Consider the following 22,022-nt stretch of genomic DNA (forward strand, 5'->3'; position numbering starts at 1 on the left):
GTAGCTTAAACTTCAGAATCAGAACTAGAAAGGGTAATGAAGTCCACATTGTCCTGAAAACTTCTGCTACGTTTTAATTAAGTGCTATTAAAAAACCCTGAAACTCTGTTGCATTTTGACAATTACTTATTCTGAGGGAAAAAAAATCTATTCTAAAAAGAAAACATCCCAATTTCTGACAGACTATCAGACAACTACTTACCTACAGAACAATAAAAAATCCTAACTTTTCTAGACTAGCATTATTCTACTCTTATCCACTTATACTAATTCTAAGTCTTGGTCTGACTCACTTTATTCAGCAGCATAATGCTCATGCCACCCATCAGCCAGCAACAGTCATACAAGCATTAAATATCAAAGACAAAATAAATATCAAAGGAGCCAATGAAAAAACAGGCACCAAGGCAAAGCAGTGCTGGAGAATGGTAAATGACCCATGAACAAACCTGATTACACCTTTTATTGAGGGATTTATGCAATGGAGGCACAAACATGTCTGAGCCACCCATATGTTCTCTCCATACAGCTCCAGGAAAGGTTGGCTGAGCAGGATAGGAGCACACACCTTTGCCCTGCATTTTGTTCTGCAGTTGTAAAATGCAAGATTCCTGCATGATTCCTACATGATCTTTTCCAGCCTCACAGAAGAAGCTGTTTTGCCAAGATCACAGCATGAATGGATTCTATATTTCAAAAAGACACAACTGGAGACACAGAATTAAGACATATTATTACTTACAGGATTGGCTTTAATACCTGCTAATCATTAATATCTCTGCATATATATTAACAGTCCTTGAGTGGCCACTTGAGGTCACTGGACTGGACTCACCAGCCCAGGCTTCTCAAAGGGAGCTTTACATTTCCCACTATGACACCTTGCACAAAGCTACCAAAGAGCTTTGCTGACCCTTACATAGAAAGAGAATGACCTTTCTTCTGCCACAAGGTCAGGGGTTCCTGCAATCCTCATTAAATAACTATGCCCTAAAATCCCAGGCACTGAGCAGGACTCCTCACACTGGGTGATGATCTGCTATGGAGAAGGGGTGAGTGCTCCTGCCCTGCTTACAGGCAGCTGCAGGAATGGGAACAGACACAGCTCAAGGGATGCTGCAGAAACACTGACAACATGATCCTCCCAAACATGGGATCCTCCCAAAGTGCTCAGGAGGGCTTTGTGCCAGAGATTCATAAGATGTGCAAAACCAACTAAATTAAAGGTGGAACAAAGAACTTTTACTAACAAGCTGTAAAAAAAGGAAGTGGAGGCATCTACTACAGGTTAACACAAAGAAGCTGCAGTTGTTCAAACCCAGGGGATCAAGAAATAACAGGGCAGATAAGAGGATATTGAACCTATTCCAAGGGCACCTCAATTCCACAGAAGAAAAATGGAACCAAAAAACAAATCTAAGTGCCTTAAAATATGCTTTAAAATTGGCTGTTTTGATTTGCACTCTTTTCACCACTTTCCTCCAGGCTGGCAGGTCATGTTTTCAACCTTGAACAACAGAACTGAAGTGCAGAAGTTTTGGCTAAACACAGATGGGACAAATCAGACAGACACATTAGCCATTTTTTCCCAAGCCTTTATTCTATCAAAAGAAAAGCAGTATGCAGCATTTCTTCATGAAATGCTTTCTTGATTAAAAGTACTCTTCATTTCTTATCAGCATAACCCAAGACACGGTTTAAATTATGCAATGATAAATCCCCTACCATTGACTTCACAGATTACTTCCAATATAAAACAAAGACACTATGAATTCTAATTTCATGAGGATTAATTCTTACGAACATTTCACAGAGGTATTTAGTGATATTTTTCCTCTAAAATATGTAGGACATGATATGTCATGTGGCTGCTCTACCACACCTATTTGCTGCTGAAACTTCTAGGTGTTGGTTTTTGCTTTATACCTTAGGAAGGCAAAAATATTTTCTGAAGCACAGCTACATTTTCCAAGGAAGCCACAGAGTGTTGCTTATTTAAAATCCAAGTTCTACAATTTTAAGCACTGTTTCAAAACAAACTTTATCTGCCTATTCCCCACTTCTCCCACCTGAGTGCCACTTGTAACAACAGTCTCACTTCCCTTATTCACTTGTTTCCCCCATCATGTTCCAATTCCCCAGCCAGTCAGCTTTTCTTTTGGTCTACAAAAAGATTTCTTATTTCTTCATGCAATACAATAAGAGGCTTTAGGTGGTTTTAATGTGGTAACTGTTTAAAATAAAACATCACCTAACATCCTTCTCTGTTATTCAGATGCCAAATTTCAACCACGAGACAATAATGCTCTTTCTTTGTACCACATCCATTACAGCTCCACTCTTGTGATGCAGGAGAATACCAATCCTTACCCCTGTTTACAAGCACTGAATATTATGAGATTTAAGGAAAAGTGCTGTTAAATAACACTTGAATAAAGAACAAAACTCTTCAGAGCTGGAGGCAGGCACCTAACCAGGCAACAAATAGAAGTGAATACAAAGTTTCTCTCCCATGGTGGTATTCTTTGGAGAGTGCAACTGTGAGCCTACTGCCAAATGGAAGTAAGATCCATACAAAATAATAAAGGAACAAAAAGATGGTATTCTTTTGGAAAAAAGAAACCTGTGACAATCTACAATCCATCAGAGTAAAGCCAAAATGTAGAGTAACTGAAGGTATGGCCAAAACATTCACCTTATATGATGAATAAATTCCATAAATGTTCTATTTACAAAATCAATTAAAAACTTGCATCGATAGTACCTTTTGAATGAAACAAATTTAATTCTGAATTAGACAAATTTAGACAATGTGATTATTAGACAATTCTCACTGTGGAGTTCATACTCCCAAAATGGAGCTGTGCTTTTTTACAGCAATAAGTTTAGCACTGAGCCACAGCTATGAATTTAATTTTACATGATGTGCATTGTGTCCATCACCTCACACTGCAGCTGCAGACACCACAAATAAATCAGTTCACCTCCAAAACACCAAAAGTGTGTATCACCAATACAGTGAAGGAATAAAAAGTGTTCAAGGATTTTACAATTCTTCTGAAGGGTAAATTTAACACCTGGGAAGTAGGAAATTACTGACAAGAAAGTGTATTTGCTGCAAGATGTTACACTTGCAACAGTGGAGGCTGAAGGATGCAGGTGGTCCCTTTCAATGCAGATCTCCACCTACCAAAAAATGTTTTTTTACCAAGATAGGTTTGATACAACTGGAGCATCACAGCACAACCAGTTGTGAGAACTTCATACAGTAATGCTGCTGTGTCTTTGAGGAATTAATTTCCTGATGAGTTAAAGCTCCAAAGAGGAAATACACTCTGACTACACTTCTCAGCAGGTAATCCATTCAATCCTATTTAATTAAGAACTGGAATAAAAGTAATATTAAAGCAGATTCCTGGTGGGGAAAGGAAAAAAATCTTACATCAAAAAACTTGCTGCAAATTAAAAACAGTTGTGATACTCTTGCCTAATAACAAAAGGGAAAGTCTTGCAACAGAGTTGAAGTGGTAAGATAAAAAAACAATTCTTTTATGAAAGCTTGCAGGTGCACAAAATTTGGCATTGCACATGCATGATACAGGATTTCTGTAATTTTTATAAGGTTAATTAATTAGCTTATCTAGTCAGTACATCCAATAGGAAATCAGTTATGCCAGTAACCCAACCCTAGGTCAGTTAGTCCAGGGGCTTCTTTCCCTTTTTTCTTGTTGTGTCTCTTAGGTTCTGGTAGAACATAAGATGCCCTTGTCAGGAATTATCTTCTTAAGAATAAGACTAAACAGAATTTCAAGAATGTATAGTAAAGGTTTGTTTAACTGTGAGAGAGGGCAGGAAAATACTAGAAGCTACACAAATACGTATTAAAAATCTAAAAGGCTACAGATATATGAAAAACATATAAAAATGCTAAAAAACCTTTAGGCATCACTACCAGGCTATAATTAGTGAATGCATACTTGGCAGACTTTAGCATAAGATTTATTATTGCAAATGAAGGAACTCTCCATTTTCCTCACTGAAGAAGATCAATCTCACAGGAATTTCAGTCTCAACACAACTTTCAAAACAACCACCTCTTTGCCTGTCTACAATACCAAACCTTCCATGCTTACACTCCCCTCCCTCAGAGGGGGATACCCAAGAACTGTATGTACATCCCAACAACACCAATGATCCATCTGGGAAGGGAAGCAGCACAGTCCTGGAGATTTAACAGACTGTGCAGCATTACTGTCATCTCCTACCCAAATGGGCTCCTTAAGTTTCTAATGTTGAAGCCAAGACTAAATATGCACATTTTGGGCTCCCCCTTATGACTCTAATCCCAAGGGGGAGAGGGGATCTGATGTATTTGACAATATAGATGCTATCACAATTTACTTTATACACAGAATACTACCACCAATAATTCGACACTGGCAAAGTTGCATCAATTCTTACCCAGCAGTATGTACAATTCTACAAAATCAAATTGTAAGAGAACTAGTTATTTTAAGTTTCCATTAAATTCATTACATACCTCTTCTGATTCATTAGCCATTGTCTGGGATTCTTCCAACTCCTCATCAGCTGCATACTCTTCTTGTTCTTCCATTGCTTGCTCATTATATGATTGCATGTAATCTTCATCCTAAAGCAGTAAACAGGAAGGTGAAAAAACACAAGGCAAGCTGAATAGGTTGGGTCTGACTGCATTGCTGCAGCTTCCAGAGTAGAAGAGAAGTATGGCATCTCTGGGAATAGTCAACTATAAGTGATATGGCACACATACAGCTTAATTAGCAGGGCTTTTAACTAGACAATGATTTCAGTATTATCAAAACCAAACCAGTTTCCATTCATATCCCAGCAATGTCATCATAAAGATCCCATTTAATACTGTTTGTCCCAACTACTTCTATACACCTGCATCCACTGATTACAAATTCATGAAGCAAACACTGCAGGACTTTCTGGCCCATAGCACATATACATTAACATCAGATTTCATCCCATCAAATATAAACATTTTTAAAGCATTCTGCAAGTGCTTACATATGAGTGGGTTCAACTCTGAAAAATTATGAACATAAAACAAAAGTAAAATCTTGCTTAAGTTTGCTTGTATTTTCAAACACCTCACTGATCACATACAGTTTTAATTAAGATTAAATCATTTCATTAACAATTAAAGTCAGTGCATGTTCTCTAATATGCTGCCTAAATTATATTGAATTATGCAGGTGACATTTTCTGAACTAACCTCCAATCTCTTTATTCAGGTTTAGACAGCTCTCAGTTACAAAAAGGATGAACAAGCAGGACATCAATCACTTTGGGATATTAGCACCTTAAAGATGTCTTTAGCAGGTCAATAATCTTTTCACCTTGGAAGGACTTTATCAGATCTTGTCTAAAGCCTGGATAAAAGCTTTTGCATTAAGTACTTCTAACAATTGGCAGTGTATCTCCACCACACAAAGCTGTTTTCTTCCTTAAGGATACAACCCTCAAGGTCATGATTCTCAACTGCTTTCCAGCATGACAAAGGAGCATTACCTACCGCCAAACAAGCTGTCAACACAAACTTTGTCACAGCCTAGATAAAGAAACTGGCAGACAGTGATAATAGGTCTAATTTCCCCTCCTCCCCAGGGAGGTAAACAGATTTTAAATCAGTCTAAAACCCTATGCACGTGAAGCAATGTTATCTTTGAAGATACAATAGAAGGAAACTCACTGGAAATTCATCTAGGGGTTCATTGATTTCAAGGTCTAGCACTTCATCTTCTTCTCCGGGCTCTTCTCCATATTCTATTTGGTCTTCTGTCAGTTCAGGATCATTGCCTTCATAATGTCCTTCCTCTGCATACTCTGAGGCATATTCTTCAGGTGCTTCAGATTTGTCATAACCAATTTCATCTTCCCCTTGGTCATACTCAGACTCATGTTCCAGTGAGGGATCGTTGATGGACTTGGAGAGTTCGTAGGATGTCAGCATGCCAGATGTGGCATTGAGGCTCACTGTGACACCTGGAGAGCTGTGGGAAAGGGGGAAATTCAGAGGCTAAAGTCTAACTGGCAACTACTCACAAAGATTCAGCAACACAAAGCCAACAAACATAAGATCTCCAAGTTGGTGGATAGAATGATGCCCCATACACTATTTGACTCCATGCCATGTTCTCATAATGCATACTAAAATGCAGCTTATCACCAGCTGCAGGCTATTTGACCAGGGGAATCAAACCAACCAGATGGTTTAGCAGGTCAAACTGGCAAAAGTCCTGCTTGGTAACCAAAGCAGACCAGATTCAATTTTAATTCCAAGACTAACAAAAAACCATACACAAAATGACTATAACTGCATCTGTTTTCCCAATGTTTCAGAATACACTAGTAAAATACTTTTTACTAAATGTATTAACATTGTTCATTCTTGATTATCTTTAATTCAAACTTGCATTTTTATGATAGATTTAGTGTTCTACTTAATATAAAACAAATAGTAAAGAACTGTAATGTAAATGATTAAGACATTCTTAACTCACAGAGACACTAAAAAAACCAATCAATACAAAAACTGGCAAGTTTATAATCTGCAGGCAAGCAAAGCAAAGCTCAGGGTTTTCTATTTATAAAAGCCAGTGCCATCAACACAAAAAAAGCAACTAACCAAGAGCAGACTTGTTCTTGATTTAAGAGCTCTGTGTATAAGGAATAGAAAGATTTTTTTTTAAATAACATTCCTATTATTCTCCATTTTCCTAAGTTTGGGGGACCAAGATCCAGGCAGCTTTGAGCTATTTGCATCTCTAAGAGAGAGAAGATTTTACACGAAAGTGAAGACATTATGCAGGATTATCATTATCCTCCCAACTACAGAAACAAGAGGTTGACTTGAAACATAAGAGGAAGGGAAAGGCTCTCTCTGGCAAGAAAACTGCTAAAAATGCAAAACTTGTCTACAGAAACCTGCTTCCACTGAGCAATATTATCACATTTGAGATATTTTATCACCACTGTGTTTGGTCGCACAGCCATCCCTGCTACCCAGGGGTCTCAAGGAGGACATACAGCAAAAAAAAACAGCCAAGAATTCTAACTGGGATTCCCCTTCTTGAAGGGAACAATCCCACCCTCACTCCTGCAGGAAGGAAAATGGCAGCCAAAGAAGAGATTGATGGTGCAGCATTTTATCACATCCTCATCGGTCTGACATAAGGACAGGAGTCCTTATCCTAATTACAGCCAATACAGGACATCTCAGAGATGGAGATACACCTATGTATGTCATACACATACATCCATTCGGCATTACTTCGGCATTACAAGCACCTTCTCTCCTACTTCAGTCCAGCTTGAAGAGTAAAAACAACAAGACACTCACTTTGACTTGTAATGCCCATAATTCAGCTGAGGAACTGTACTACCACAGGGTATTCACAGGGCAGGATTCTCAGTAAACTCCCATGGAAATATCTGCTCCCGTCTATTCAAAATTTTCTGCTATGTAATTGTACACAAATATTTAAGTCACAAATTCCCCTCCTCGGAGTCTCAGGAGGTAAGATAGATTTTTAAAGGAAAGATGGCAGAAAAGGACTATATATGAGTGATGCCTTTCCCCTGGACCTAAAAATTAGGAGCCAGACACGGTTAAGGGATGATAAAGGGTTTTTACCTTGGTATTTAATAAGGATCCTTATGGTGCACCATTTCACCAAAGTGGAATGTACCAAAATGCACACAACACATGACAGATCCCATACACAATATATAGACCTTACAAATTAGCATATCTAACAAAGATGCCCCAGTGAGAGGCTTGAATGAATAGTGCAATATCCTCCCACCCCAAGGAATTCCCCCCTGCAGAGGCCAAATCTCCACTTTACAGGATGGATTCTAGAGAGGACCTTGGTGTCTCAAGATAGCATAGGGTCTTCCAGCCTCCTACTATGAGGTCTTTAGGATGTTTGGTCTCCTGGCCTAACAGAATACTAGGACTATGTACATTATCAGACTTAAGGAATTACAAAAATGCATGCTAAGAGTACTGAGGATACATAAAAGCGATATAAATTGTATATAAAAGAAAAGGCAAAATATCATCTGGCATCAGGAGAAGGAAGCTTACCACAGTAAGCAATACAGAGGCAGTAAAGAAAGCTCTGTAAGTGCTTATAATTAATTCTGTATGCACAGCAGATTACACAAATTCTGTTTATAAGCTTTTCAGAGATTTGAATAAATTTATTAGATCAAAATAAACAACAAATAATTTTATTGAAATGTTAAGAATGGTACTGAGTACATTATATATTCATCACTAAGTAGCTGGCTAGGTAAAAAGCAAAACTATTTTAAGTATATACCAAAAACTTTAGTTTAGTTTAAAAGTTATTAGTTATCAGTAATAGGAGACAATTATAGCTTTGAGTTATCAAAAACAAGATTCAAAAAAGAAATACCGAAACTCTTGTTCCTCTTCATTGTCACTTTGCAGGAGATCATCATTCAGCTCTTCATCTGACAAGTCTGACTGATTCTAGGTTTCAAAACAAGTCAACCATGAACACAAAAGATACAAACTTTTAACAAAGTACTGAATGCCAAATATTTTTCATGAAGAAAAGTAAGACCATATCCTCAAAGAAATTACCTAATTCAATGAGAAAAAAGCACACGAGATCCCAAATTTTAAAATACATCTTAGACAATCCTATGGAAATTTCCAGAACTCAAATTTGTTTATCTATCAACACTTCTTTTTCACTGATCCATTCTCAAATATGGCCAAAGATGATAACTCAATTAAGACAGACCAGGAAGGAAGGTTAGCTCTTGTACACAGCCTTGTGACCTTGATGCATTAGGCAGGTCAAGCAAATGCATGAATGGCAACTTTTAGAGAGAAGAGATAGGTGACTGGAGGAAAGGATATGAGAAAGAAAACTGAAAAATCATTATTATTTTGTAAGAGAAGAAAAAAACATAAGAAAATACTGTGTCACCTCCTAATTTGTCTGTCAAATTACAAATTAAGCAACTTTCAGCTGTTCTTTTTTTTTCTTTTTTTTTTTTTTTAGTAATTACCCCCTAGGGAGAGATAACTGCAGTTCTGCTGAGCAACACTTCCAACCCCTAAAGTAATAGGGCCAGAAAGGTTACACAAAGATAGATTTATCTAAAAGTACTGAGATGAGATTACATAGAAGGAAGTTCAGCCTAAATAACCCAGGGAAAACTTTCTGAGAAATCCATTATTACCCCATCACATGAGTCCATACCCATAGATACTGCCCTATAACATGGTAAATCAAAAAGAATAATAGAAAAAGCAAAAATAACCATAATACACTGGAGAATCAAGTACTGGTTAGTATTCACACATATAATTTTTAAAGATAAGTAAGTAGCTTTATCACCTCCATTCAATGTTAATTACTTCTGGTTTTGGTAACTGTGTAACAAACATTTGCAATCATTATCCTCCTGGAATTTTATTCTCTTTAAACCAGCACATGAGAATAAAGAACTTCCTATCTTTAATAGGAAATGCTTACAGATACTATAATAATTTCAAGAAGCTAACATCCAACACTTAGAGGATGGTTATAAAAAACTATAACAAATAAAACTCAACTATTAATAGAGCTGGGTTTCTTAACAACCTATTCATCTCCAACTGGAACTTCAGAAACTACTTTCAAATTTAGTTCATTTAGAAGATAAAATATAGCAAGAGGTGACCAGTCAATTTGATTTCTCAAACAGAAGTCCTGTCTTCTCTTACTGATATCTGGCAAATCCAAAGATACATTTAGCTCTTTTCACAGAGTTCAATTCTGGAAATAGGCACCAGCAGGAAGAGCCTATAGCAGACACAGGGAAAACTTGTTTATGTTCCTCAGTTTTAGCTGTTGCAAGGGGAAATCCTCTGCATATTCATCAGACAGCAAGGTAGCAGGAAAATTCACAATGAGTGTGAACATTCAAAGACAACAATGACTGCTCTTTTATTTCCTCTCTGGTAAATACTGCTGGTATTTTAACAAGTGATTTTTAATAGCCAGGAAACGGCACTTGGATTACATTTTCCATCATGCTGATTAGCATTCAGGAGACCTAACTGGGTTGAAAACAAATGTTTCTCTAAGTTTTATTTTAAAAAGCCACACTTGGAGGTATTTCACAAAAGGAAACAAAGCCCTGGGTGCAGAATGCTCTGGCAGTAAGGCAGACCTCAGGTTATCTGTGGCTGTCAGGCTTTGGGGAGGTGACTGTAAAATACATGAGGTCAAACCAAACACCAAAACTGTCTAAGCTGAACAACATTCACATTTAATATCTGCAACAATTCACTTTAATGCCTATCTCTTACCTTTTTTCCAGTTAGCAAATCCTCTCCAAGCAAGTCATCATCAAGTTCACTGTAAAACAGTAACAACTTCTTAAAAGCTGAACAAAACAAAACAAAACCACAAACCTTACAGGGCATATGTCTTTAAAAACTGCCTCAAGGAGAACTGTTGCCAAGCCAGCACAAAGTCTTTTTTAGCAAAGCATTCAGGGAATAAAAGGTTTTAACATTTCAGTGAAACAACAAATCATACACATTAAATAAGTCTGCTATTGCAGAGTCATTTCATTTCTATATGCTCTCCTTTCCATATCCTCTCAACTAAACACAGCAGAGAAACCTAGCCAAGCATAGGCACAGCCAGCCAAAACACAGCCATTCTAGACCCTTCACTCCAAGGCCACTTGGACACATTGTGCAAACTCCAAATTGCTGCTTTCCAGCTCCCCAGGGAGAACATGAGACAGGAATGTCCTGTGGGCAAGATTCAGTGTACAGGGGGCCCGAGCTGCACCTCCGCAAGGAGCTGGGAGGCTGAGAAGCTGGCTGGCTTGGGAGCCTGCATCTGTCCTGAAGGCCAGGCTTAGGCCTTGATCTTTCATAAATACTTTATTCCCTCCTCCTCAAGTTGAGGGTAAGGTCAAACACACATTCGTAGGGTGACAAAATCTAATGCATGTTTCATCAGTTTTATATTTGTGCACAAGAATTCAGGAAGCACAGAAATATTGGCTAAAAAACTTCTGCCATCACAGTGCAACTGCCCCATAAATACAATTTAGTGCAAGGAACTACATTCAAGGTGAGCTAAACTTCAGGAAAAAAATGCTGATTTCATTCCTCCTTCAGTGAAAGAACTATCTAGTGACATGGATGACCAGATTCTCCTTCAATAATAATCACTTGTTACTGACAAAAACATGTATTAGAATACAAGTATCAATGCTAAAATGAGATGCCAGGGATTTGAAATATGAGCTGTACTTTAAGAGGAGACTATTTCTACCTGCACACCTTAAAAAACCAGAGACACAAAAACCACCATGCCTTAGGTAGCACATAAAAATCAAATCATCCCAAGTGAGACTGGCCTATATGAACTGAAAAGGAATTTGTGTAACAGTTCCTTAGGACTACATGGCAAATACTTGAAAATGGGGAGATAATCCCAAAACTTAAATCAGCTGGTTTTGCAGATGGATCGATCTCTTTCACAGCCAATTACTGTACAGATAACACAGGAGGGAAGGAGTAGTGAGAGCAGTAAAAATCTTGTGGGCTAGGAAAGAACAAATCATACACTAAATAAGCCCTAAATAGGACATTATCATCAGTATACAGAATTTATCCACTGTTACTGATCACAAATAGTTCCAGGAATGACTGAACATTAACAAATAGCAATTGTTTTGTGCTCAATGTAATATTAAACAAGAAATGGGAGATAAGACATATCACACATTCCAAAGAGCAAACTGACTAGAATTTCAGCCTTTTCTTTCAGAGACAGTAACCTCTATGTAACAGAAATGGTTGCAGAAGAATTTCCTACTTCAATTTTGTCTCAAAAAAAAAAAAAAGAATCACTAATCTTTTCAACTGCCAGGAATCCAACAAATGCATCAAAATGTTTGAAAATATTTCCAGCACTATGGCCCACTATTGACAGCTTTTAATAAAACTGCACTAGAGAAATTCCAAGAGATGGCAAGATTATATGTTACAGCAGCATTCAAAGATAAAAAACAAGTTCAGGTAGCAAGAAATTCAGATTAGGGAAAGGAATGCAAAAGGAAGTGAAAGATTAAATTAATTATCTAAACATACCTAGGTCTATTTACCACACTACTAAAAAGCATCCTTGACTTTAGAAAAAAAGTAACATTTTATCTCTAGAATTAACTGCAAACATAGTCTAGATTTTCAGAAACTCTGACCTATTGCTTGACAGTCAAAAAAATTAACACCGGGATACAGATGAAGTTTGTAAGAGAAGCAAAACATTCATGGGGTGCCCTTCAAAACCTATTAAAATACTCAGTGTCATTCAGTATTTTCAGTGATAAATTAGAAGAAAAAAGACCATGAGTAACTTTTTGAGTAAACAAAGTAAGAGTGAAAAACCTGCACAGTAAAGTGGAATTATCTCCAGCTCCTTTTTAAGTAGCCAAATCTGAAGCTGTCTATAGAGAAAAAGAGGTACCAAAAGGACTACATCTGACCATTAAAGAACAAAGCAAACAAACAAAAGAATAAAGCAAGAAAACACAGAGAAAACCCCCAGACACTAACAGATCTTAGGCTACCTGAGAGAAATAGACAAAAATTAATGATTGCAATTTGATATCACACAAATCCACATAAAATAAACGGGAATAAAAGTACACACCAATGCTAGTTCCAAAAGCAACTCACCCTTGCTATCATCAAGACACGAAAGTCATTCCAAAACCACAATACTAGGAAATTTTTGGTTAAGGTCATTTTGGGTTTGCTGCTCTCACAAGAAAGAGACAGATTTTCCTCCCTTTCCTCAACTCCCAATACCCAACATTTTCCTCACTGACTAAACTTAGCCTACTCAAGTAAGAAAGAAATAACAAAAAAAACCAGACAATAAAAATGGAAAGTTTTCAGTCAGCATAGAGAAATCAGTAATCTCAAAGAAGGGTCTGAATAAGTGAATTTCAGCAAAAATCAGCTACTTAATCTGCCCTGTCATCTTGAAGGAGAGCACCAGAAATGCAGGTTTCCCCAAACTCAAGCTTTGGGCTACTTAATGAGATAAATGTACAAATTAACGTGATAAAGACGTCAGACTGGCCCTTTTAAGCCTCCAATTTCATAAGCATGCCTCATTAAACATGAGCAGTAGCAAGGACACAAATGTTTCAGGAAAAGAACTTGGAAAAAATGGGGAAAATTCTCCAAGAACAATGCTACATTTGTACTCCCAAATAACTGGGGCCTTCCAGCTCTCAGTTAACACCCTCCAGGGTTTAAGAAAGGACATATCTGAAAATTCAACGTTATATATAAAATAAACATACTACTAATAAATATATCACCTCTATATTCAAAATTTTATTATTTATTTTAATCATTTAAGTGACTGGGGGATGAGACTCAGTCAAGTAACAACACAGTAGGAGCTGATGGTTGATGAGGACGTGTGACTATCAGAACTCCTTCATCTCCCCCTCCCAAATGATGCTTTAGCTGAAAACAACACATGAAGGATTAAAACACCGAGATTACTGTGTTCATTCAGCCTTTTTTCCATCTTTGAGAAACTATGTCCTACACTGAATTACGCCAGTAGGTAAAACCCCCAAACAATTGCATTAGGCAACATATCCAGTACAGCATTTGTAATTGCGAAGACACCCACAGAACTCAACACTTACAAAGAGAGCTTTGCAATTTGAAGAGAATAATAGCAACAAAAAAAGTATTCCAACACATGCAAATAGTATTTTATTAGATGCAGCTGTAAAATAAAATGCAATAGATACATAAAAATAAAATAGATGTAGTTGATCATTCTGAAATGATCAGCAAGATAAAACTCTAGAATCTTCTGCTCTGCACCTGAAAACACTTCCCTCACAATTTCACTGTTGAAGTTTTATCATCTCTCTTTAACTAGATACAGCTAATAATAAACACATAAATTAAAACTTTTTTCTAAACCTAAGTCCTTGTATACTTCAAAGACTCGGCTCTGTGAAAATACTCTAAAACTACTGTCAAGCCCTATTAAAACCAGCTTTGCATAAGCAGTTTACCTCTGGGTAAAAGTTTCCAACTTTTGATGCAACAGCTGCTTGGTCTTTCAAACCTTATCAAGTGATGAGTAGGGCAGCTATACCCAAATGTGACCAGTTAGCAGCTAAGAGCCCACCCATTTATGCAACAAAGGCCAAAAGTTCAGAAAATATTCTAATACAAAACATTCTGCCTGTGACACTGATTTTAAGGTTTCTGAACAGCCAGTCCTGGGGACGGGAGGCAGCACAGGAGAGACCCAGCATGAGCAAGTTATTTTAATTACACTCTCAAACCAGAGCAGCTCCTTGGTGCACTTCAGCATCCAACCCTCTAACAGCTGAACTGGCCTGACAGAGAGCAGGCACTGCTCATCAGCAAACAGCAGAACACCCTGGATGGACAAGAGCTACTGCCCAAATTCCTCAGTCACATACTCGCCTGCTGCAGCCATGAAAACTACACACTCAACCAAGCAGAAAACCAAGGAAGAGGAAACTCATGCCTCTGGAATGGCAATAAATTTAGAGCAATTGATTTACTCCAAGGGCTCAGCTCAGTGGAAACCTGCTTACAGTAAAATTTGTTTACTACGATCACTTGAGTGATTATTAGAGAAGACAGAAATCTACTTGGAATTTTTTTTCTCCCTTTTAGAGTGAAAACCACTGGCAAAGTCTGAACAAGTCTATTACTACAAAGGAATCATAGAAAAATAACAGATATAAGTGAAGTGTTTTCTCCCAGAAAGAGTAGACCAGTGTAGCTAGCAGCTTGATTCCTGTCTCATAAAAGAACACACATTCTCCCCTAAAATAACCCAGAGCACACACACTTCTCTATCTTTAGAACAGTCATGTTGAAGAAGCCCATGCCTAAGCTCTCCTCCTCTTCCCCTATTTAAAACTGAAGTAGAGCTTTGAGGATAGAAATTTAAACATCAAGTTAAAATAAAAAAAAATAAATAAAAATTAAGTTGAGCAAATTCAAGTACTAGCAAATTCTATTTAAATCACTTAGGTCTACTAAATATTTAAAAGCAAAGCCAAAATATTAATTGCAAAATTACACACCAGAAATACTTTGTATTTATCCAATTTTAAATGGCATCTCTTCACAATGCTCTATAGTCCTCAAGGCAAGTACACGTTTGGCACAATCTAGCATTGGCTGACACATGCAAAACAACCAACATCTTCATTAGAATCTAAATGTGCACTGCTCTAAATGTTAGAGTACAAAATGCCAGAATGGGAAAACGGAACAACACAATTCAGCATACAGAAACTGAACACAAAAATATTCTACCTACCTGTCCCAGTCGTCATCTCCAGCTCTTCTTCTCCAAGACCTTTCTGCACCAGGCTTATCAAACTGATCAAAGTCATCATCTGTAAAAAAAAAATGTGACTACATTAAATAATTCTTACTGAAATTGAAGCACAGAACAGAACTCTCTAACTAGTTAAAGTTAGAAAGTGGTGTGCTCAGTGACAGCACCGGGTACACTTTGGGAGTAACCTCCCAAAGATGTACAAAATTCACAGAGCTCTGGCTCTCCATTTATTCACAAAAGTCTTACATATTCATGTAATTACCCAATACAACTATACAAATGCATTACCCCACACACCCCCACCTTGTATTAAAATGTATTAAAATGAGTCCAAAGTTCTTTTTACATCTGCGCAGTCTCTTGATTGAATTAAGTCAGTGGGCTTTGAAATGGGTCTGTGGTCTTCTGAGATCACAGCGACCTTCTGCTTCTGCCTTGTTGGCAGGCTTTGGACCCCTTGGCCATAGCTCAAGTTTCAGGGCCTAGGTGCAGGTCACAGTTTCTTCATTTTCACAACAGCTCCAAATATTTATCCTGCTTCTTCAAACACAGTAAGACAAGTAAGTGATTGATATCTTAGCCTTAACTATCCTATCTGCTAATAATTAACTATTCCCCATTACTTCTACTCTTCTTGGTATACTCTTAATCATTATAAATTGTTTTTATCCTCCTAACTAAATCTAGCTAAACTCTTAACTCTTTCAATTTCTTTAAACCTTTGATTCAAAATGAGAGGTTGCCAAAGCAACCACACAGATGGGATTTTCTGCGTGGGTGTGGGGTGTGCATGCTGTTTAGAAGATGTAAAAATACCTTTTTCTACTTCTCAATTAACATGAAGAAAACAGACAAAAACCAGCATAGAATTATAGAATCATTAAGGTTGGAAAAGACCTGTAAGATTGCCAAGTTCAACCATCAACCAGTTGCACCACCATGTTCACCATTAAACCATGTCCTCAGTGCCATATCCACACGTTTTTGAACCTTCCAGGAATGATGACTTCACTTCCCTAGGAAGCCTGTTCCAAAGCTTTATAATCCTTTCAAATATGTAATCTAAACCTCCCTTGGCATAACCTGAGGCCATGTCCTCTCCCCCTGTCCCTTGTTACCTGGGGGAAGAGACAGACCCACCTAGCTACAGTCTCCTCTTAGGTGGTCCTCTCAGAGAGATAAGGTTCTCCTGATCCTCCTTTTCTCCAGGCTGACCCCCAGCTCCCACAGCTGCTCCTTGTCAGACTTGGGCTCCAGACCCTGCACCAACTTCCCTGCCTTTCTCTGGACACAGTCCAGCACCTCAGTGTCTTTCTTGTAGTGAGAGGCCCAAAACTGAACACTGGATTTGAGGTGTGGCCTCACCAGTATCAAGTAAAAAGGGAAGATCACAGACTTTGCCTTGCTGGCCACACACACAATCCAAAATGGCCATCTTGACCACCTGGGCACACTTCTGGCTCATGGTCAGCCACTATCAAGTGGCATCTTCATGCTTCAACAATAAAAAAACCCAGAATGTACTACACAGCTTTGCCTTTTCTCACTGTTGCAACAAGGATCATCCAAGGGAAACAGAGCACGAGCTAAATCACTGGCAAAATGTGCCAGTGAAGGTCATTCCAGGAACAGCAGCTCCCCAGAAATGCATGAAACTGAGGTGCAGTGGAGGTGATTTAGCATCATCTGCCAAATCTTTGCTTCTCTTGGAGGCCCCAAACTCATCTACTAACATTGAGCCTGCAAAGGCACTTTGAAAATAAGAGTCAGCGTCAGGACAGCACAGGGCAGGTCAGCAGCAGCAACGCAACAATGACGAGAGAAGTCAGGTGGAAAAACCATCAGTCATCTCAACTGGGGCAGTAAAACCACCAGAAGTCACTAAAGATTACACTCTGTACCTAAACATGCCCTTGCCTTCCAAGAAACAACTGCTGCTCCATATTTCTCTCAACAAATACCCTAATTTAGCCCACCACTTCCTCTTGCATAGCTTAGTTTGCAAATGACAATTTTGTTACTTAAAAATATAAAAACTTCCATTTCTCTATGAGAATATGCAAAGGTCATTTGCTCTGTTCAGACATCATGTTTTGTCACATGGAAACTGGAAACACATACCCTCATATACACTCAACCTCCACTCTCCCCTTCTCTCAGCCCAACAGAGAATGAACACCTGGATTCACTCTCTTTTCACACATTTTAACAACTTTGGTAAGAATTTAACAAGTAGACAAAAGTTATGCTCAACATAGAGGGAAAGCTGCTGCAGTTTAATGGCCTGCAAGATACAGGAGGTCAAGCAATCCAGCCCTTGCAGTCTGACACTCTGAATTGGGATCACTGAGATGCCATAAATCCACTCACTCCCCTGAGTCTATCTGCATTCAACTCCTTGACAAAGTACACTGCCAAGGAACAACTGTTTTATTCAACTGGGGTTTTTGTTTGGTTGGTTTCTTTAATAAACCTACAAAACCAAATCTGTCTTCAGCTCTTTACACTCAGCCCAGTATCCTTAAGTGACTATTTCCCATATGCCATGACAAACCTATTCACTTCTCACTTCATCTTATCAAAATATCAGTGTTAGTGATTGATGGAAGTTTAAAAGAATGTAAAAACATTAAAAAGAGAAAATCCAGATCTTGCAACATCACTATATTAAGAACACTGAAACCAGAAATTTCAATCATAAATAACTATGAAAGAAAGAGTGCTCAGTATGAATTACAATGCAAGTGTGGACACTCTTATTTTGAAACAGTAGCTAGAAATAATTCTCCTTGACGATGTTTTCCCCTTTACTATCAACAGATACGTCTATATTTTAATTAAATCTTTTACATTTAACTGATTTACATAAGCTAAAACCATTGAAAACAGTTGTTTAACATTTCTGTGCTCAAACACGTACGTATTGCAACCTCCTATTCCAATTCCTATATTACTCACAGAGGAAAACTAAATACACAAGTATTTCCCATCTTTCTCTTGAACACTAAATTAACTAATTCTGTGGTCTCTGGGGGGAAAAAAAAGCCACATTGCCCTCTCTATGGTCACTCAAAACCATGCTGCAGTGCCTGTCTTAGTGCACTGACATTTTAAGGGCAGAAATATCCTACACTGACACTGTTCTTACAGCTGGATTACAGTAATCCACTGACTTGATGTAACCACCAAAGATAATTTTTTAAGGTAAAGTAATTGGTTTGGCAAGAACCCAAATAGCAAGTGTCCACATATTGCCTAACACAGCTCAAGACAATGACCACCATCAGGAAAAGAGTAAATTCTTTTAAAGCTATGCCTGCTTGCAATATATATTTTTTCATGCCAGGCACCCCTGTAGCACTAGAGTTGCATTATAAATAAACCAAGAGCACCTGAAGATCTGAGCTCTTAGCACACAATCCTTCCAGAGATGGACATTCACAACAGCCAGGTTTAAATCTAGACAACACAAAATTACACACCAAACCCTTCTTCTCTCCACAGCACAGTGAAACACTTTTTGATACAACTCAAGGTTGACGTTTACAACCCAGATGTTCAAAGTTTCACAGCCATAAAAATGTTTTAACCTATTCCTGCTGCTAGTGAAGAAATTATAGCAAAGGACAGTCCCATATCCTGGCAAGTTTCTGAACCTGACAAGTGTGGACCTGAACTTTCACCACTCAGCCAACATCATGAAACCTCCACGCTCCAGCTCTTCCAACCCCTCCAAATTTCTCACATCTTATTCCTTACTTATGAGAAACTTCTACCAAAATTCAGAGCTGAATCACATGCAGCAAAGCTCTTTTCCCAAGTGCCCTCTAGCAGGATGCACACAAAATCCTCCAAAATGATTGGTCCATTTGCATGTAGGGACCACACCTTGCAAGCACTGTTCCACACTTCCCCTTCAGCTCCCTGTTCTCATCTCTCTCCATCTCAACACACATAATATGAAGATCTTTGGGACAGAAGGTTTTCTTTTTCATGCTTATTTGTTCTGTGACAGCTGACACTGACAATGAGCATTACAAATTATGCCATTTTGACATTAAGGACTGTCAGAGCCCAGAGCAGGTTGCAACTTTCCTTTAGAAAAGGAGGTCACAACAGTCACACACCTACAAACAGCATTCTGTGCCAGCTTTATTTGTGAGACAGCAGCTCTGAAATGGACTCAGGCCTTGCACCTGCAATGTGACGTGATACCTAACAGTCCTCATGAGGCATCATTTTCTCTCCATTTCTGAAACCACACAGACTTTTATTTTTCTTCAACCTGTCCAGGCAATAACATCGTAAAATACCAGTAAATAATAATCAACGTAACATTAACAGCTGCTTCTCCTTGAGAAACTTGTAAGTCAATGTTTGTGTCACGGGTGGTTAAATGCTTGTAAAACATTAACTTGCACAGAAATAAAACCACTCAGCATCAGCAGAGTTCACAACCACTGAGAGCAACAGCCAGTTGTTTTTTTTTTTTCTGTTTTTTTTTTTTTTATAATTCTCAGTATTACTGTGTGGAAGATAGTAGGAAAAAATGGATGGTAGAAATCCATGAACGTAAGATTTTAAAGCATTAAAATGTCTACGGCAGGGAAGAAGTTCTGTATCTCTTCCAGCAGTCTCGGTGCAGCCAAACAACAGCAACTGTTGCTAAGACACACCAGGCACTGGCCACAGCTCCTCCTACCAATTCCAGGCACCCATGGCAAAGGCAAAGCTCACCAAGACCATGTTTGTGTATCAGCTGGGTACCAACTGGAAGATGCTGATAGGTGATCTCTAAACACATTAAGACCCCTCTAATTTCCAGGCAAAACTAGTAAGTAAAACAAAATAAATCCACAGCAAACCAGAGGAGACCTATTGAAAACCAAAAAAAAAGCATTATCTGAATAAGGAAGCAGAAGAGGCCGGTTATAGAGGGAAAACCCAAACCAATCCACCACTTGGCTCTTCCTACGGCAGTTCTAAGAAAATCACCGTGATAGCAGTGGCAGGGAAGGTCCAGGATGCTGTAGAGAAGGACTAAATTTGTTAGCCCAGCCCACCATGCAAGGCTCTGGCCAGCTGTGAAGTAAACACAAACACACTCGGGTCCCACACTGAAAGGTTCCTATTTTATCGATATTTACCCTGGTGCTGCACCAGCAGTGATGCAAGTTGTTCCATACAGCTTATGTTCTGGTTCTATGATATATGGCCAAAACTGGTATCTTTTTTCCTGTTCTATGAGAACAGATCATCCAAACCAGAAATCCACAAAATGCAACCCTCATTTATTCTCTGGCTGTGCTGATGGCAGTTTCTAATTCTGTGGATACCCCTTCAACAAAATCCTCACTATTTTTTTTTTTTTTTTTTGTGTAAAATGGAAATCTTAAGCTGCATAGTTTAAGTCTCACAAGTGTAGGAGGTGAATCAGCAGAACACTGCAGGGCTCTTAACATCTTAAAATGGTACTAACAGCCTAAAAAGGTAGTCACACATAGCAACTGTTGCTACGATGGAGTATTTTACTGCACTGCCATGGCCAAGATTTCTGGAGTAAGGAAAACATTTGACAACTGCATTTTTAGTCCTCCCAGACCTACACCTGAAAGCTTTCTGGAACACTAACCAGGTGCTGTCTCATAAACCTGAACACTTCAAAATTCTGTGTTCTGGTTTGCTTCAGCATTACACTTTCATGAACACAAAGCTTATTATTGTAGTTTCAGGCACTGAAATGACACTGAAGACTTCTCCTTATCAAAAACAAGATGGAGATGCCACATGATTCTATAGATCAATGGATAAAAAAGTCCTATGTACTCTTTACCCAACAGATCTTTCAATGAAGTCACTAAAACTCACTGCTGTCAGGCAAAATAAAAATAAACCAAATATGATTCTGTGATAGGTAAGGGAGCTAGTAAAAGAACAAAAAAAACAGAAAATTAGAGGAGAAAAGGTCATTTACCACATGAGAAAAAACACCATTTCTCTGTTCTTCAAATAATACTGAATATAACAAGCCCATCTTGCTCTATCCCATTCAAAACACTGAACATGACAACTTGGCAGCATTTCAAGAGCAAGACTCCAGATTAAAAACATTCTACCAGATTGTCTTTATGTAATAGCATATTTCTACAAAATATTTTTCTTCATATTTCATTGTTAAAGTTTGCACAACACACAGGAATTGTAAAAACTTGATTTTCAGCACCTGCGTACACCATGTAAAAACAATGAACAGTGAAGTGAATTTTGGTATCTCTTGCTATGCAACACAAAATAACAGGTTTCATGAGCAATGTCTGTGCCTGTAGCACAGGCTGGCAATGTAACTGTACTCAGTTTAACTAAAACTTCTGGTAACAAATCCTGACAGCATCTGTCTGGAAAAAACCCATGAGGTCAACAGGAATTTCTGAACCCAAGTCTGTGCCACAAACCCAACACTTAATGAAGCTCACTACAAATCTAGTCCCACTTATTGCAAAAAAATCAACCTTTGTATACCATCACAGAAATCACATTCAGTCTTACTATACA

At 38.2% G+C, this 22,022-nt stretch overlaps 1 protein-coding gene across 5 annotated transcripts in view; it reads right to left on the minus strand.

Annotated features, from left to right (window-relative positions):
• RBM33 (RNA binding motif protein 33) overlaps positions 1–22,022 on the minus strand; it is a 98,839-nt gene that overhangs the window by 71,754 nt on the left and 5,063 nt on the right. For all 5 annotated transcript variants that reach the window (XM_068174602.1, XM_068174594.1, XM_068174616.1 and 2 more), the window contains exons 2-6: positions 15,447–15,525; positions 10,388–10,436; positions 8,475–8,551; positions 5,741–6,041; positions 4,541–4,651 (exon numbers count right to left, since the gene is read on the minus strand). In XM_068174602.1, coding sequence (XP_068030703.1) covers positions 4,541–4,651; positions 5,741–6,041; positions 8,475–8,551; positions 10,388–10,436; positions 15,447–15,525 — 617 coding nt within the window. The remainder of the gene's footprint in view (positions 1–4,540; positions 4,652–5,740; positions 6,042–8,474; positions 8,552–10,387; positions 10,437–15,446; positions 15,526–22,022) is intronic.

This window comes from Anomalospiza imberbis, chromosome 1, assembly GCF_031753505.1.
Source record: "Anomalospiza imberbis isolate Cuckoo-Finch-1a 21T00152 chromosome 1, ASM3175350v1, whole genome shotgun sequence".
In the NCBI taxonomy this organism is placed as follows: domain Eukaryota; kingdom Metazoa; phylum Chordata; class Aves; order Passeriformes; family Viduidae; genus Anomalospiza; species Anomalospiza imberbis.